General features: G+C 44.0%; 2 protein-coding genes across 2 annotated transcripts; both read left to right on the forward strand.

Moving 5' to 3' along the window:
- The first annotated feature begins 285 nt into the window (after positions 1–285).
- LOC308334326 (ankyrin repeat and SOCS box protein 2-like) lies at positions 286–8,615 on the forward strand. Its single transcript, XM_080791028.1, has 9 exons — positions 286–349; positions 1,615–1,989; positions 3,246–3,418; positions 3,810–3,965; positions 4,371–4,616; positions 4,858–5,029; positions 5,168–5,717; positions 7,727–7,889; positions 8,049–8,615. Exons 2-9 carry the CDS (start codon positions 1,616–1,618, stop codon positions 8,201–8,203), a joined length of 1,989 nt encoding a protein of 662 aa, XP_080647154.1. The 5' UTR covers positions 286–349; position 1,615; the 3' UTR covers positions 8,204–8,615.
- Positions 8,616–10,062: 1,447 nt separating this feature from the next.
- On the forward strand, positions 10,063–15,491 carry LOC308334328 (ankyrin repeat and SOCS box protein 2-like). The gene is made up of 9 exons (XM_080791031.1): positions 10,063–10,109; positions 11,133–11,459; positions 11,858–12,033; positions 12,426–12,584; positions 12,853–13,098; positions 13,378–13,549; positions 13,663–14,221; positions 14,830–14,983; positions 15,219–15,491. Exons 2-9 carry the CDS (start codon positions 11,140–11,142, stop codon positions 15,374–15,376), a joined length of 1,944 nt encoding a protein of 647 aa, XP_080647157.1. The 5' UTR covers positions 10,063–10,109; positions 11,133–11,139; the 3' UTR covers positions 15,377–15,491.
- Positions 15,492–16,837: the final 1,346 nt, after the last annotated feature.

A 16,837-nucleotide genomic window follows, 5' to 3' on the forward strand; every position in this document is an offset into this window, starting at 1 on the left:
AATTAATTTGGTTACTATAGGCCGATCCACCACTGGAGATTTCCAACCTTGGCATTTTATTTATTCATTTGTTAGTTCACACGCGGAGTGTTGATCACAGCAGATTTAAGTTCTGGCAGAGGTTTGTGTGTGTGTGTGTGTGTGTGTGTGTGTGTGTGTGTGTGTGTGTGTGTGTGTGTGCGTGCGTGCGTGCGTGCGTGCGTGCGTGCGTGCAGATTCCAGTAGTAAAGTATACCTCCCCTGACTGCATGGGAAGCTCATCATATCACAGTCATCAGAATGTATACAGCAGCTCTGTGTGGATGGAGAGCAGACTGCTACACTGCTGCATCTACACCAAACACTAAAGGTAGGTTCATCACACTGGGAGCACATTATATATATACTACTACTACGCTTTGTTTCATTCACCAGCGGCGGTGAAATGTACTCATGTTGTTTTAAAATTTGAATCCTGAAAAGTATGTTTTTTTTGTTTGTTATTTTGTTAAAGCTCTATGTTGTGATAGTAATGCTACAGTGTTTGTTCAATAACAGTATTAAATAGCATACTGTGATGGCAATCATTGCTATATGTTTGTTCAGTGACAGTGTGAAATAGCTCTACGTACATTGTGTGACAGCTAATCATTGCTATGGTGTTCAGTGACGGTATGCATATCTTGTACAGTCTAGGACAACACTGTCCTCAGAGGATTCTGTGGCACAGTAGCAGGCTATTGCATTATATAGCAGGCTATGCTTTTCTTTTTGTATATAAAGAGTCTATACAAAGTGGTGGCATATCCTACAGCTGTTCTCGGCCTCTGTTTGACACTTGGTTGAATAGAGATGTCGTAACAAACTTGGCTGTGGATTAATTGTTTGGTAGAATATTTTATCTGAATGTAAAGACAATTGTGCATATACTGTCTTTTGTGATTTGAGTCATTGCAGATAATACAAAATTATTGTAGGCTTACATTTCTGTTACTCCTTTTGGAGGGAGCATGTAAAAAAAAAACATAAAAATCCCATTGAAAAGCATACAGAAAAGCATACAGAAAAGCATACAGACCAAATCTTTTGTGGCATTTTTTGAAAACATGCCCACCCAATCATGCCGGCCAATCAGAATTTGCGTTCTCACTTTTTTCTTCAACGTTTGTGTTTACACACCTTTGTTCTCAATGTCTGTGATTACACAAACACTCAAAGATGGACATAGAAGGGGCTAGCGCCCCTCAAAAACTTGAGTCACCAAAGGCCACATATCTCCCCAGCTAAATCTATGGTGTTGTGGTTGGGGTTGACACACCTGCACTCGACCAGATAAGTGCATGCAACACTGAATGTTGGGTGATCAAGTGGATAACTAAGTATAATAATTAGTTATTAATTATACCCAACTTTTTTCGTGAGGGAAGTGATAATATAGGGCCAAGAGAGTGATTAGCTATATTCTGATTGGTCAGCTTCTGTAATCATACATCTTGTGATTGGTCATCTGCTATTATACAATGGTGGACACATTATACATGGTTGGACGGCAGTTGACAATCATGGGCATGTGTCAATCACAGGACAGGAATATCTTGATTATTTCTGTGTTGTCTTGTTATTCTCCCTTATCAGCATGGCGATGGCCGGCCTTTCTGTGCCAGGAGCCTCTGGTCCATCGTTGGGGTTTGAGGACTATTCTGTCTACACCAACCTGTCTGATGAGGAGCTGATCCAGATAGCCATCGAACGCAGCCTCTTCAGTGAAGACCACAATACAACTCCATCCACCGATACCAGACACAATCCATGTCCGCCCAATCCAGAAGTCAGACAGCCCAGCACCCCACATCTTCACAGTACCATCACTCAACCAGGCACCCCACACCTTCAGGGCACCAGCACTCAACTGGGCACCCAACACGATACCAGCACTAACGCTGAGCCCAGACCATATAATGCCGCTCACTACAGTTTGCCCAATCCTCCTACCACAATGCGTGCTGACTGGTAGGTGCCTGACTAATATGCACAGGGGGGGGGGAGGTGCCAGAGCTTCTGAAGCTCCAAGTCCAAGGGGACTCAGGGGAGAGAGTGGCCAATGGAATGGCATGACAAAAATAGTCTCACTTCTGTCATGCGAGTGTTAAAGATTGACATTTTGTAAGGGGCACCGTCCATTGTCGAGACCCATAAAATACATAGGGGAGAACGGCGTAAGATGAACCACTTTTTGCTTAAGTTGTCCTGGAAGCAATTAAGGCAAAATGAGATGGCAGTAAAATCTAATGATCTACCCATTATGTCAGGATGTCTTGATCAATTGAAATGATGAGTAAGCATCTATGAGAAAGGGCCATGAAAATATGACCTTTAAAAAAGAAATTGGCTCAATTTGCCCCAGGTAAAGGCACATACATAGTCTGGATTTTCTACAACATGACGTCACGAGCCGCGGTGAAGAGCAAACCACCGCCACCGCCACCGCTCCAGCCCTTCTCTCTGTTTTTACTCACCACCGCTCAACGTTATTTCAGCTCCGGTGGTCAGCTCACCACCGGAGCGGTGGTCACCTCACCACCGGAAATCCAGACTATGAATAGGCCTTAAGGGGTAAGTTGATCCAAGTCGAGGGGCAAGTTGAACCACATGATATTTTAATGTTAAAAGCTTAAATTTGAACAGATAATGAATGTATTTAATTATCAATAATAATATAATAACAGTTTTCCCTTTTGCAAACAGTCCTATTCATTTGTTTATTTATTAAAACAATATTAAGACAATTAAATAAAGTTTGTTATTCAGAACCTTATATTTGCAATATTGTTAATACAATATTGCAAACTTATCTTAAATGAGTATGTGCAAATTAAAGGTCATTCACTTTTAGATTACATTTACATTTTAGACCTAGGTACATTTTGCTTTGTATAACAGTAATTTTACATGATGTGTCGAAATTTTACTTTGACTCTACTTTCTACTTTCCCCATGTGCTTCCCAACTTCACAGCCAGGTGTAAATGATGGATGCTTACTAGATTTAAGGTCACATGGCAACACAGTTTTCTAGTTTTCTAGATAAAGGGGGTGGTTCACAGTGGCCCAGTGCTTGGGTCCAAACCAAAATAAATACATAAACATAAAACATTTGAGAATCATAACAGCTTCAGAGCAAGAGATCCATATAATCGTTCCATCGTCGGCATTAAGAGTCAGTGTGATGGTAAAACATTACAGTGTATGTGGTGTCTTGTTTTTTAGGGTGGAGGATCCTCTGTTGGAAGCAATAAAGACTGGTGATGCCGACAGACTCAGAAAGCTAGTTAACGTCCCAGGATGCAACCTGGTGTCCAGTACCTGGACACCAGGCTGGCTGGCAATTCACCAGGCAGCCGCCTATGGCCAGGAGGCCTGCCTCAGAGTGCTCCTGGCAGGTAACACAGACACCTGTTTTGTTTTTGTCCTGACAGACGTGGTTCTATCTACTGCATTGTCTTATATTAACGGCGGGCGGCTGTGGCTCAGGAGGTAGAGCAGGTCGTCCAATGACCCCTGGGTTGACGGTTTGAATCCCGGCTCCTCCTGTCCACATGTCGAAGTGTCCTTGGGCAAGACACTGAAACACTACATTGCCTCCGAAGACTTGGTCAGTGTTTGATTGCTTGATTGGTGTGTGAATGTGGGAATTGAGGGAAGTGAGGACCACCTCCCAACGTATGAATGAATGAACCATTGTAAAGCCAAAACCGCTTTGAGCACTTGGAAAAGCACTATAGAAATTCGATTCATTATCTCCTCTCTGTTTGTATGTCTTGTTTCCTCCAGCCAAGCCTGGTACGTTGAACGAGAAAGCATCAAAGAAACAGACGGCGTTGATGTTAGCGGTCAACGATGATCACACAAGCTGTGTCCGTCTGCTGCTGGAGAGTGGAGCTGATCCTGAAATTGTGAATGAGGATAAAGATACTCCTCTCTATAGAGGTAAAACGCCAGAATTTTTTAGTCATTGATGATGCAGAAATTAGGGAATTCGACAGCGCGAGGCGGTATCAAACAGGTAAGGAATGAGATTGGAAGTGTATTTATGCTGTGGGGAATGTTACGTGATTGGCTGTGTGTCCGTAGGGACGCAGGTGAACTTGACGAGGAGATAGGGGACGGGAGTGATTAGGTTGAGCTGTGGGAGGTATCCACTCCTGAATCTACGTTGAACACAACTACATAAGGGGAATTCTCCTTTGGATGGGGGAGATATATATGGCGTTAGAAAGTAGCAGAAAGGAAAATACCAACATAGATTAATAATCAAATCGCAGACAAACTGTACATCCTAATTCAACAGAAGCTATTGCATACGTTTAACCAAACAGTGTGTGTACTCCCCAGCATGTGAGAAGAACAACACAGAGCTGGTGGCTATTTTGTTAAGCCACGGCGCAGCAGTCAACACGCCATGTATCAATGCACACACAGCGCTGCATGTAGCTGTTTTACAGAACAACGTGGAGATCTGTGAGATGTTGGTCGACGCCGGAGCCAAAATCAGTCCGACCAGCTACTTTGGAATGACTCCTCTGTCCACTGCTGCTCTGAGTGGAAGTTTTGATACGCTACGCTTCCTTCTCAAACACGGTAGGTATACATGACACACCCTGGTACTGCTGGTTTTATATCCTACTAGGATCTACAGTGTGGTTCCTTTCGTATCTTCCTCAGAGGTTTTGTTGGTACCTTTGCCTGAAAGGTAATTGTATAGTAGGCTACTCCTGGTTTTATATCCTACTATAGGACCAGGGGTCGTATCATATAGGTTGTTGGTCAGAGGGGCAGACAGGCAGACCGACAGACTGACTATATTCTACTGTGTGTCCAGGTGCTGATATTAACGGCGCTGCAGCTGACGGTGCAACGCCGCTCTATGAAGCGTGCAAGAATGGTCATGTGTCCACCGTGGAGGTGCTCCTGTCTCTCAAAGCAGACGTCAACAGATCCACCAAGTCTGGTCTTCTGCCCATCCATGTGGCTGTGCAGAATTCTCACTCATGGTCAGAACACTTCTCTGGTTACAATCAATCCTTATATGTGTTCCATAGGTTCTATTTTCCCCGGGTTGTTAAAATAAAAACCTGGGGAACCATGTGTTCCTGTGGCTTTGTTTTAATGTCTACTTAACGTTCCTTCAGTATCGTGACCCTGCTGATTCCCGTCACCAGAATCATGAGAAGCGGCGTCAGCCCGCTGCACATCGCCGCAGAGTACAACCGCAATAACATCATGGAACTTCTCCTGGAGGCTGGTTTCGACCCTGACTTCCAGCTTTCTATAAAGCGACGTAAGATGTACGAGGACAAACGCAGCACGGCGCTCTACTTCTCAGTCTACAACAGCAACCTGGAAGCCGCTGAGATGCTGCTGGAGGCCGGAGCCAACCCCAACCTGGACCTGTTCAACCCCCTGCTGGTTGCTGTCAGGAGAGGTTCTATAGAGATGGCGTCCCTCCTCCTGAAGCACGGAGCTGACGTGAATGCCTACATGTCCACCCAGCCCTCTGCGTTTGCCTCTGCGGTGCTCCTTAGCATGGACCACCTCCCCATGCTCAAACTGCTGCTGGACCACGGCTGCAAAGCTCGCTCTTGTTTCACCTGTGTTTACGGCAGCAAGCCTCACCCTACACAAACACACAGTGAAGAGCGGAGGAACTGGAACCGTGATGCTCCATGGAGCCGTCTCCAGGTGAGACCACTGTTATGTTTATTATATGGTGGAGACATTTCTGGCCTCCTTAGAGCTCTGCAAACCGTGGGCTTCTAGCAACAGGGATACCCCCGGTCTCTAGTTTTTTGGCCCAAACATGATTACCTCAGTTTTGTTATTAGAAAATCTTCAACATTCAAGTTCTTATGGCATTTTATGGCGGAGACAATCTATTAGTGGCGTGAGTGAGACTGGGTTTAATGGGCCAATGCATACATTTGAGCATCATCGGCATAGAAATGAAAAGAGATGTTGAGAGCGTAACGGACCAAGAATGGAGGACACATTCCCAAACCACAACAGTGAATGTTCTGTCACTTAAATATGACTTAAAGGTAGAGTAAGTGATTTCACTTAATTCAAATATCACTTATTTTTTTGTTTTGTTGTGATAATCCTCCCTACTATAGAGTGTGCTGACCATATAATGAGTTCCTCCCTGGTCAAAAAACCGTAGGTTTCGTTTTTGGTTCTCTATCCTGATTGGATGAAAGGCTGGGTCCCAAGGCAGGTTTTTTGAGTGAAATCACTTACTCTACCTTTAAACCACTTGCTGACTTAAACCAAGTCACGAGACACGGCCAAAGCATTTCTGGGGGTCCCCGGCCAAAAACGTTGAGAACCCCTGAAAAAATGTGTTGTACTGTCCCCCGCCCCTCTATCTGAAACGTTTTCTACATGAAATTAGTCATCGTCATGAATCCCTGACGTTCATTTACGTTAAATAGACCACTCTCACCCTTTTTCACACCTCCAGACCACCTGGAGACGATGAATGCGATCATTTGCATTTCACTGTCAGCTCGGAACCTGGCAAAATTGATTTCTACCCTATACATAAAAATCACACCTGTGTGAACTGAGTGGTGCAACTCCCCCCCCCCCCCTCTCTTTCTCATTAGCAGGCAACAGTGCAGTGCAGCACTATCGCTCTCTCTGTTTCTGGCACAACAGCGCCCCTACTGGTACTAATAGTCATACTGGTGCTCATAGTCACATAGGTGGGTTAACATCACATAGGAAAACACGTAGGTAGGTGAACACGCGTATTGCTGTTCCTTGGAGTGGTTGCACCACTTTCAACTAAAAGGCCTCTCAAGGTAAAATCCTCTAGGTTCATGACTCCAAGTAATAGTTTGTGATTTATGCGGAAGTGCCTTTTAGAACAGGTCTAATTTAGGTCGGTTTGTGGTAGTGTAGGCTGTGGGGTCACATAGCTACTTGAAGCTGAAAGCTTTTTGAGTCAAAAGGCCCAATCGAAATACACCACTTTAGTGATAGTGACACACTAAAATCACCTAACCCCTAACCCCTCCCCCGTTATCATATACAACAACAGCTGTGGGCATGGCTTCAGTTCAGGTGGGTAGTGCTAAGGTGAAAACCAGATATACGTAATATTGTGGCCACATAAAAACATGTATCACCATTTCTGTACAGCACACGTCTTTAAGTAAATATCGTTTACTCGAGAGTATAAATGTAACCTTTTTATAAACCCCATTTGTGTGCCTAATTCAAGAACACCGCTACAGTTGACATCAATATGTCACATGTTGGATTTCATACCATTCCCAGTTAGTAGCCTATAGTATTACTTTGCTGCCTGTATGTGATCAAATGAAGCCTATATAGCCAACATGTGATCAATTTGATCGGAAGTCCATCTGTGTGGTAGAGCTTGCACACCTGAGTTGCTGGGGGGAGAGAATACAGAGAATACAGTGTGGACAAGTGTCCTCACCATAACAGTGATAAGACTGTTCTTTCTACTGACTTTCTACTGACCATTATTTATATCAATGAACAGAAGAAACTTCTTGTTACAGAACATAGATCCAATACAAACGTCGGAAAGGCATGGTTCTCTCTAGATATATTCTTCTGACGTTTAAAGAGAGACATAGTTTTTATGCAACATGCTCTGGTATCATCATCTCGTCAAACGTCAGTTGTGACTTATCAGCTTGCTTTTATATCCTGTATAGTTCTGCGAGGCTGTGTCCAGGCCGTCAAGTCATGGCTTCGGTCACTTGGTGGGACCTCTCGTTTCTCTGCTGTTAAACTACGTCAGCCACGTCAGGCTGTGTTCCAGACTGATGGAACATCTGGTCTCTTCTCCACTCTGGACCGAAATCAAGATCAAAGGAGGTACGTTTATTATCTGGTCTCCAATGAAACAGCTGGTCCACGTGGTGCTAGAGATGGCCTTGGCCTTTTTCGAGAACTAGTTACAATATCATATTATATACTATATATGTGTGTGTCTGTGCGCGTGTGTGTGTGTGTGTGCGTGCGTGCGTGTTACAGTGCCTCCTCATCCTCTCATGCAGCTGTGCAGACTGAGGATCAGACATCTGGTTGGTGCTGACAGGTTAAAGCTCCTCAGGGATTTAGATCTTCCTTCCAGACTCATCAAGTTTCTCTGCTATGAAGTGGACTGTTCACTGGACCTGGACACTTAAACAGACCAATGGATTAAACCACTGGTCACTCAAAGATCTCTGCCCACTGGAACGTCTGGGGAAATCATTATCTGATGAATGGATCATGTGATATGACCTGATGAAGAACCACATCAGGATGAAAATGTTGTCATCTAAATAAAGATGCTTTTGTATAGCGGATTTGAGTGTTATCAACCCACATTAAACATTACGTTACTTATCAAGTCCATTTAATGGAGCCAGTACGCTCTACTGGAGTACTGGAGCAGAGACGTTGTTGTTGGTCACTTTGTCTGACTATTACCAACGCTAACCCTAAATGTAACCCTAACTCTAACCTCTGCAGTCTTAGGGCCGATTCATACTCCTATTTTACCGCTGTTTCGGCGCTGTAGTGCCGAAATGATTTCGGCTCGTCAGAAATTTTCAGTAGCACCGAAGAGCCGAACCTCAAATGATCATTGTAGGCTCTACAGAGCCGAACCGACTTTTATTCGGCTCTAAAATAGGAGTATGAATCAGCCCCTAACCAGCCACGTAGGAACCCTAACAATATCCTCAGTCTTAAAAGGCCACGTTTCACGATGTTTTCTCGTTTTCGGCAGCAATAATTTCACTTCCGCATTTCCTAATCGCAGGCATGCAGGAGACTCCAGTAGAGCCTACTTGCTCCATTGCATGGTCTTGATGATTAACCTACTGGCGATTATGGGTTGATAGCATTCGAAGTGGGTGTTTTGTATTTGCTTTGGTGTGCGGGCTCTACCCTTTTTCAACATTGATCTTTATTGTTAAAATTTATATTTAATAAACATATTTGTACATCTGTGAAAAGAATGAAAAACAAAAAAGACAAGTTCATTGTGGTCCTTTTATTTATTGTCTAATTACAGAGGAGTATAATTACTAACTGTTTTTCATATAGCAATGGTCTGTTTTCCGTAATCTTCTACAGTCTTGTTGTGGGAAGAAAGAGTCTAAGAGAGTAATATGTAACAGAGCTTCAACACCAATAACATTCTAATATGATATTATGTACACGTTTTCCAGTCGATATGCAAATGAGAATGGGGAAGAAAGGTAATTTAAGTGAGCTGTGAACATAGCATGGCAGTTGTTGCCATGCTGTTGGGCTGGTCTGCTGTGTATGTCCGAAACAATTCTATGAAAAACGTATGTTGCTATATCAGTGATTACTCCCCAGAAGCAAAGATTTGAGTTAAAAATGAATATTTATTCAAAGATTTGCACACATTTTAGGGACAGCAGACCTACAAGCTCAGAGTGTGGTACGAAGTGGAACGCTGTGTGAGCTTGTATATCTGCAATTCTTTGAAAAGCCAACCAAAGTGCTGCTATATCTGTAGCTAAAATCTAAAATGACATATATGTTTTGTCTGGGGGGTTAACTGGAAGGATCAACCGGTGTGCTGATCTGCTGCCATAACTGCCTGTCTGCATCAATGTTCAACCCGTTGCGTGCATCCAGAGATGCCCTTCTGCAGTAACTCGGTTGTAACGAGTGGTTATTTGAGTTACCGTTGACCTTCTTTCAGCATCAACAAGCCATTTCTTTTGCCACAGCACTGCTGCTCTGCTCACTGGGTATTTTCTCTTTTTCGCATAATTGTAGTGAAGTAAAAGTAAAAAGGAAATTGGAAATACTCAAGTAAAGTACAAATACCTCAACATTGTACTTAAGTAAAAGTACTTAGTTACTTTCCATCACTGGCTTTTATTTTATTTATTAAAATAATACAGAACTTGGACCAACTACGTCGTTTTGAAATGTGCTTTATAAATACAGTTTAGGATTGGACTGGATTGGATAAAGTGTCCGTGTCAAGTGACAGTCTAAGAATAAAGTCACAGAAACAGAGACAGTCCTGCAAGTCTGACAGAGAAGAGGAGAGCGATTAACCAAGTAAGAAACCTGTGGTTTGTTATGAATGCTATTACTTGACATTAGATAGTTCAGAACTTTTTAACTTAAGATGTATGAAATACTTAATATAGGGGTTTAAAAGTAAATGAACAGATTAAAAGTAAATTAATTCACAAAACTAGCATCATTTGTAATGTTGCAACTTCCATTTTTTATCCCTTTATCACAGAACTATGTTTGTTGTGTCCATATCACTACGCCCCAAAATGGTTCCATTTGATAGAGGGGTCAATGTTGCGCTAATATTTTAGAAATAGGTCAACAATACAAATGACGCTAGTTTTGTGGATTAATTTACTTTTAATGCATGGCCCCAGTGCCCCAGACAAAATAACTTGAGTAAAAAAAACTGTGAACTATCCCTTTAACGCTGTGGTTAAACATGAATAGCATGGTTATTTACCATGAGCACTCTTGTTATGATTGAATACTATAACGTTAGGTTAGTTATTACCTGTGGTGTTTTAGGGAAGGTTCCAACAGCCTTTTCTGTTAATGACACAGTGAATGAGTGGAATGGGGTGTGGGGTTGGGTCATTTCTTGAAGGTGCAGACGTGCCATGCCATGACTGAGGCTTGAATGACTCAAGCCATCCCAACCGCAGACTGTTTGAGATGCTGCCGCTCCCAAACAATCAGAAACATACAACGAACTGATAAGAACTAGAGCGAAACAGGGCAAAGGAAAACGCTTTTAGAATCGGACTCAGTTCTAAATGGGTTATAAGGCCCAATCGTGGCCTTGTGGTTGGGGTTGACATGCCTGCCCACAGTCTTTATTTGCCCCAGGTGAGTGATAAAAGGACTGGGTGGTGGTGGAGGGTCCTATAAGCTATGGGCTACGTGATTATTGGTCATCTATTCTACTGTTGGTCATATATTCTATTCTACCGTCTATCTTGTGTTTGGACGGCAGTTGACCTGATCATGGACATGTGTCGATCATGTTTTTGGAACAGGTCAGGCATATCAGATTATTTCTGTGTCCCCCCCACTTATCAGCATCACCATGGAGACAGCTGGACCTTCTGGAGTCTCTGGTCCATCGTTGGAGGACTATTCTGTCTACACCAACCTGTCTGATGAGGAGCTGATCCAGATAGCCATCGAACGCAGCCTCAGCGAAGACCACAAGTCAACTCCATCCACAGATACCAGACAAACTCCATGTCCACCTAATCCAGTAGTCAGGCAGCCCAGCACCCAATACCTTCGGAGCACCAGCGCTCCACCGGGCAGCCAGCATCTTCGCGGTACCAGTGCAAAGCCCAGCGGTGTCACCGCTCACTACAGTTCCCACAATCCTCCGACCACAAGGCCTCCAGATGTGTAGGTGTCGTGTCTGTCAGACAAACTAATGAGCACTTCTATTCATTTCAAATGACATTCCAACGGTAGACACACAAGTATACTCATTAATAATCATTAGCCTAGTCTGGCTAGACTAAGACAAAAGGGTCCCTATTAAAACAATACAAAATAACAAACTACAAAGAAGAGAATTTGGCAGTGGCAGAAACATTCAGAACAACAGTTTCACAATCGTTCCATGGTCGGCATGGCGATTCTGTGTCTTTGTTAAAGTATAATTGTCTGAAGGAAGCCAAACAAAAATACGTTTTACGCTTATGTAGAGCTGTACACAAGATGTACAACAATGACAAGTTGACAACAATAAAGTACAACCTTGAACCTTGAACTAATGTGGTGAACTCATTGTTTTCTAGGGTGGAGAACCCTCTGTCTGCTGCGATAAGGACCGGCGACGCTGAACGAGTCAGAGCGCTAGTTGACGTCCCAGGATGCAACCTGGTGTCCAGTGTAAAGCCTACCCATGGCTGGCTGTCAATCCACCAGGCAGCCGCCTGTGGCCAGGAAGACTGTCTCAGAGTGCTGCTGACGGGTGACACAAACACTTGCTTTAAAAACATTTTGACGCAGGAGACACGGTTAAGTTCAACACTTTTAATCCCTATCCAAGTGGATCAAATTTTGATTGTGGGTGTTAAATACAGTTAGTTTATTTCATGAATCAGAGCTATAAAACTAAATTCTCTAAAAAACAAAAACAAAAAACTTTATTGGATCCTCAAAGTGTCAGCAACAACATTAAACATCAAACTCGTATGATCATTCTATGATCACAGGTTGGATATATGATTGTGATCCGAATCCTGTTTTCTTAGTTTGAATGACGCAAACTCCAAATCTGATCCACGTGGATAATATGAAAGGTTTTGTGGGATTGTTTGATCTTCTTTCAGTTTTGTTTAGTCTTGTCTTGTTTTCTTCCAGCCCAGCCTGGTATGTTGAACAAGAGAACCGAGAAGAAGGCGCAGACAGCACTGATGTTAGCGGTCGCTAAACAGCATGCAAGCTGTGTCCGTCTGCTGCTGGAAAGAGGAGCTGATCTTACGATTGTGAACGGCCATCGAGAGACTCCCCTCTATAAAGGCATGAAACACCACACACGCTGTGCTTCAGTTTGCCTTTGACGATTCAGGAATTAGCAGATGCTATATCAGTAGATTGTCTAGTTTAGTGGTTCAAAACACTGGCCCATAGTGACCTGTAGAAGGCAGTCTTGTCCAAACATTAGCCTCTGCATTTTAAGAAAGTACCTGAACAAGATGTCCACCATTGATTTAAGTACTTTAGAAATCAAATTCACAGTATGCAGCTTGCTTCAAAAGAAGCTATTGCATGTGTCTGTTCTCCCCAGCGTGTGAGAGGGGCAATGTGGAGCTGGTGTCCACACTGTTGAACCATGGTGCATCGGTCCACACCCTGTGTCCCCTGGGATTTACAGCGCTCCACGCAGCTGTTGTCCAGAACAACGTGGAGATCTGTGAGATGTTGGTCAAAGCCGGAGCCAAAATCAGTACGGCCAGCATCTACGGCATGACTCCTCTGTCCGAAGCTGCTCAGAGTGGAACTTTAGAAACACTACGCTTTCTTCTAAAACATGGTAGGTACTAGGCACGTGACATGCTAGTATACTGCTTCTATCCTACCACGACCTCAATTACTGCTGGTTTTTTATCATACCAGGACCTCCAAGCTGATAGTTCTTATATCCTACCAGGGCCTCTAGTATTACAGGTTTTATCAGATAGAAAACCAGCAGTATTAGAGATCCTGGTAGCAACCAAAGTGTTACTAGAGGTCTATCCTAGGTTATATCATAGGTTATTGGACAGGTGGGCAGACGGCCGGGCAGACAGACAGTGTTCTACTGTGTGTCCAGGTGCTGATATTAACGGCGCTGCAGCTGACGGTGCAACGCCGCTCTATGAAGCGTGTAAGAAGGGTCATGTGTCCACTGTGGAGGTGCTCCTGTCTCTCAAAGCAGACGTCAACAGATCCTCCAAGTCTGGTCTCCTGCCCATCCATGTGGCTGTGCAGAAAGCTCACACGCGGTCAGAACACTTCTCTGTTTACAATCACTTATACCATCTACAATGAAGGTGCTTAACAGCAATGTAAAACACCAGTCTCTCTGTGTTTTAACGTCTACTTAACGTTCCTTCAGCATTGTGTCCCTGCTGATTCCCGTCACCAGCTGGAACAGAATCATGATAAGTGGCGTCAGTCCGCTGCACGTCGCCGCAGAGCGCAACCGCAATGACATCATGGAACTTCTCCTGGAGGCGGGATTCGACCCCGACTGCCAGCTTTCTGAAGAGCGACGCAAGAAATACGAGGACAACCGCAGCACGGCGCTCTACTTCTCCGTCTACAACAGCAACCTGGAGGCCGCCGAGATGCTGCTGGAGGCCGGAGCCAACCCCAACCTGGACCTGTTCAACCCCCTGCTGGTTGCCGTCAGGAGAGGTTCTATGGAGATGGCGTCCCTCCTCCTGAAGCACGGAGCTGACGTGAACGCCTCCATCTCCACCCAGCCCTCTGCGTTTCCCTCTGCGGTGCTCCTTAGCATGGACGACCTCTCCGTGCTCAAACTGCTGCTGGACCACGGCTGCAACGCTCGCTCCTGTTTCACCTGCGTTTACGGCAGCAAGCCTCATCCCCCACAGACACACAGTGAAGAGCAGAGGAACTGGAACCGCGATGTTCCATGGAGCTGTCTCCAGGTGAGACATGGTCAAGAAAATGGTTTTCAATTGTTAGCAAGGTAAGAATAATCCAAGGTTACCTTATTTTGACTCTTGCCATACCTCCGTGGCAAATGATCCAACACGTGCATCGGAACGTAAATAATCGTGCTGATTGTACACACACATGCTAAGAGGCAGGGCAAGCTGCACAGCTGTTATTCATGCATTCAATCCGATCATTGAGTGAGTGGGTGCATGGGGCCTGGCTCTCGATCAGGACAAAGTACAGCGCTGATTGATCATGACGTATACGGGACGCTCGTCTGTAAGGTGTGTTTTCTGACAGGCTATCAGAAGAACGCTCTTACGTTGGTGGTGGTGAGAAGACATTCACTGCTATATTATGTCAGGCAGGCACGCAGTGACGTGCTCTTCAACCTGAGCCACGGAGGGATACGTATACGGTTGAGTGTCATTAGCGTAACAGTGACAGCAGAGCTTGTTAGGTGAAATGCCCCCACCATACACAGTCTTGTCCTCAGAACTCAGGTCAACTTTTTCGCCTCACGTTGTGTTTTCTATACCCTGTCTAGTTGTGTGTTTTTTTCTATCCTGTCTAGTTGTGTGTTTTCTATCCTGTGTAGTTCTGCGAGGCTCTGTCCAAGCCGTCCATCAGTCACTTGGTGGGACCTCTCATTTCTCTGCTGTTAAACTACGTCAGCCACGTCAGGCTGTGTTCCAGACTGATGGAACATCTGGTCTCTTCTCCACTCTGCACCGAAATTAAGATCAAAGCAGGTAAGTGTACTACTATCTGGTCTCCAATTAAACAGCTGGTCCACTACTGCTGGAGATGGCCGTGGCCTTTTTCGAGAACTAGTTACAATATAATATTATATACTGTGTGTGTGTGTGTGTGTGTGTGTGTGTGTGTGTGTGTGTGTGTGTGTGTGTGTGTGTGTGTGTGTGTGTGTGTGTGTGTGTGTGTGTGTGTGTGTGTGCGTGCGTGCGTGTGCTTGCGTGCGTGCTACAGTGCCTCCTCATCCTCTCATGCAGCTGTGCAGACTGAGGATCAGACATCTGGTTGGTGTCGGCAGGTTAAAGCTCCTCAGGGATTTAGATCTTCCTTCCAGACTCGTCAAGTTTCTCTGCTATGAAGATGAATGTTGTTCACTGGACCTGGACACTTAACAGACAAATGGATTAAACCACTAATGGTGATTATGGGTTGATAGCATTTGAAGTGGGTGTTTTGTGTGCAGGCTCTACCCTTTTTCAACTTTGAACTTTATTGTCAAAACTAATATTTAATATACATATTTGTATATCTGTGAAAATAATGAAAAACAATAAAACAAGTACATTTTCTTTGCGGTCCTTTTATTTATTATAATTACAGAGGAGGTTTAAGTAACCGTTTCTTTCATAGCAATGCAGGTCTGTTTTCCATATTAAGGTTGTCTTCTAATTGCATGCTGGGAAGAGAGTAATATCATTATGTAGCAGAGCCTGAACACCAACATTCTATATGATATGTACATTTTCAGTCGATATGTGAATGAGAATAGGGACGAAAGGTGATTTAAAGAAACAAAAGGTGGAAAATGGAATCTTCAGGAGTAGTAGCAGAAAAAGTGTTTTGCAAAAATACCCGAGTCTGGCCATTTTTGGTGCTACTGGGATTGTTTCCTGCTGATTGGTCCAGTGGCTATCACCAAAACAGCCAATCTACAAGCTTGTAGATCTGCTATTTTCAAAAGATGTGTACACTTTGAAACCTGAAATGGGACTTTTATGCATAATGAATGAGTACATTTACTGTTGGTACTTTAAGGACAATTTGATGCCGATACCTTTGTACTTTCACTCAAGTAAAAGGTGAATACAGAATGTAACTTGAGTGTGAGTATATTTCTCTAATATTGTGATATTGGTTACTTAATTTCAAAACGTGCGTACTGTCGTGGAAATTTAGAGATAAACATATAATAATACTCTTAGCTGTTCTGTGCTGCTTGTTTGCTTGCTTTATGACGTCACTGTCCCATTTAGTGAATGCCTTGAGGCTATATGTTGGGGGGTTGTCTGTGTGAGAGCAAGCTATATAAGCTTGTCATTCTGGGAGCCAGACTGGGTTTTCCATACATGAACAGGTCATGTAAGTCTTGTCTTCTTACTCGAGTAAAATCCTTATACTCTATAACTCTGACATTTTGTGTTGCCTCATTATTCATTGTTTATGAGTTGTCTTTTGAGTATGTGTCCCACAGACTGCCTTTACATATTTGAAGGTTTCCTACCGAGATGAGTTGCTGTATGGGCTTGGCGTCTCGGCCTGGTGGGTAAAGTTCTGTCTTTCGGCTGGGTCGACATCGCGCATGCAAGTGAGTATAATTATGGGTCTGTTTGGATGTTCAGAAAATGAGGTATTTCTTCCACCACTGGAAAACAATCCAATCAGCTGGGGTAATTGTTTGGGCACGGGGCAGTATGTGGCCACAGTGCATATCAGGTTATGAGTGGCGGGGCACAGCAGCAGCCTGCATGGCCTTCATGAAATCACTGCCCAGCTCCCGTGCATGTGCTGTGGGAGGGCCAGAACGCAGATCAAGTATCTGCGAAGTCACACGTGTCAGCCTAAGAATAGTCACA

This window comes from Protomyctophum bolini, assembly GCF_963924005.1.
Source record: "Protomyctophum bolini genome assembly, chromosome: 19".
Taxonomy (NCBI): Eukaryota; Metazoa; Chordata; class Actinopteri; order Myctophiformes; family Myctophidae; genus Protomyctophum; species Protomyctophum bolini.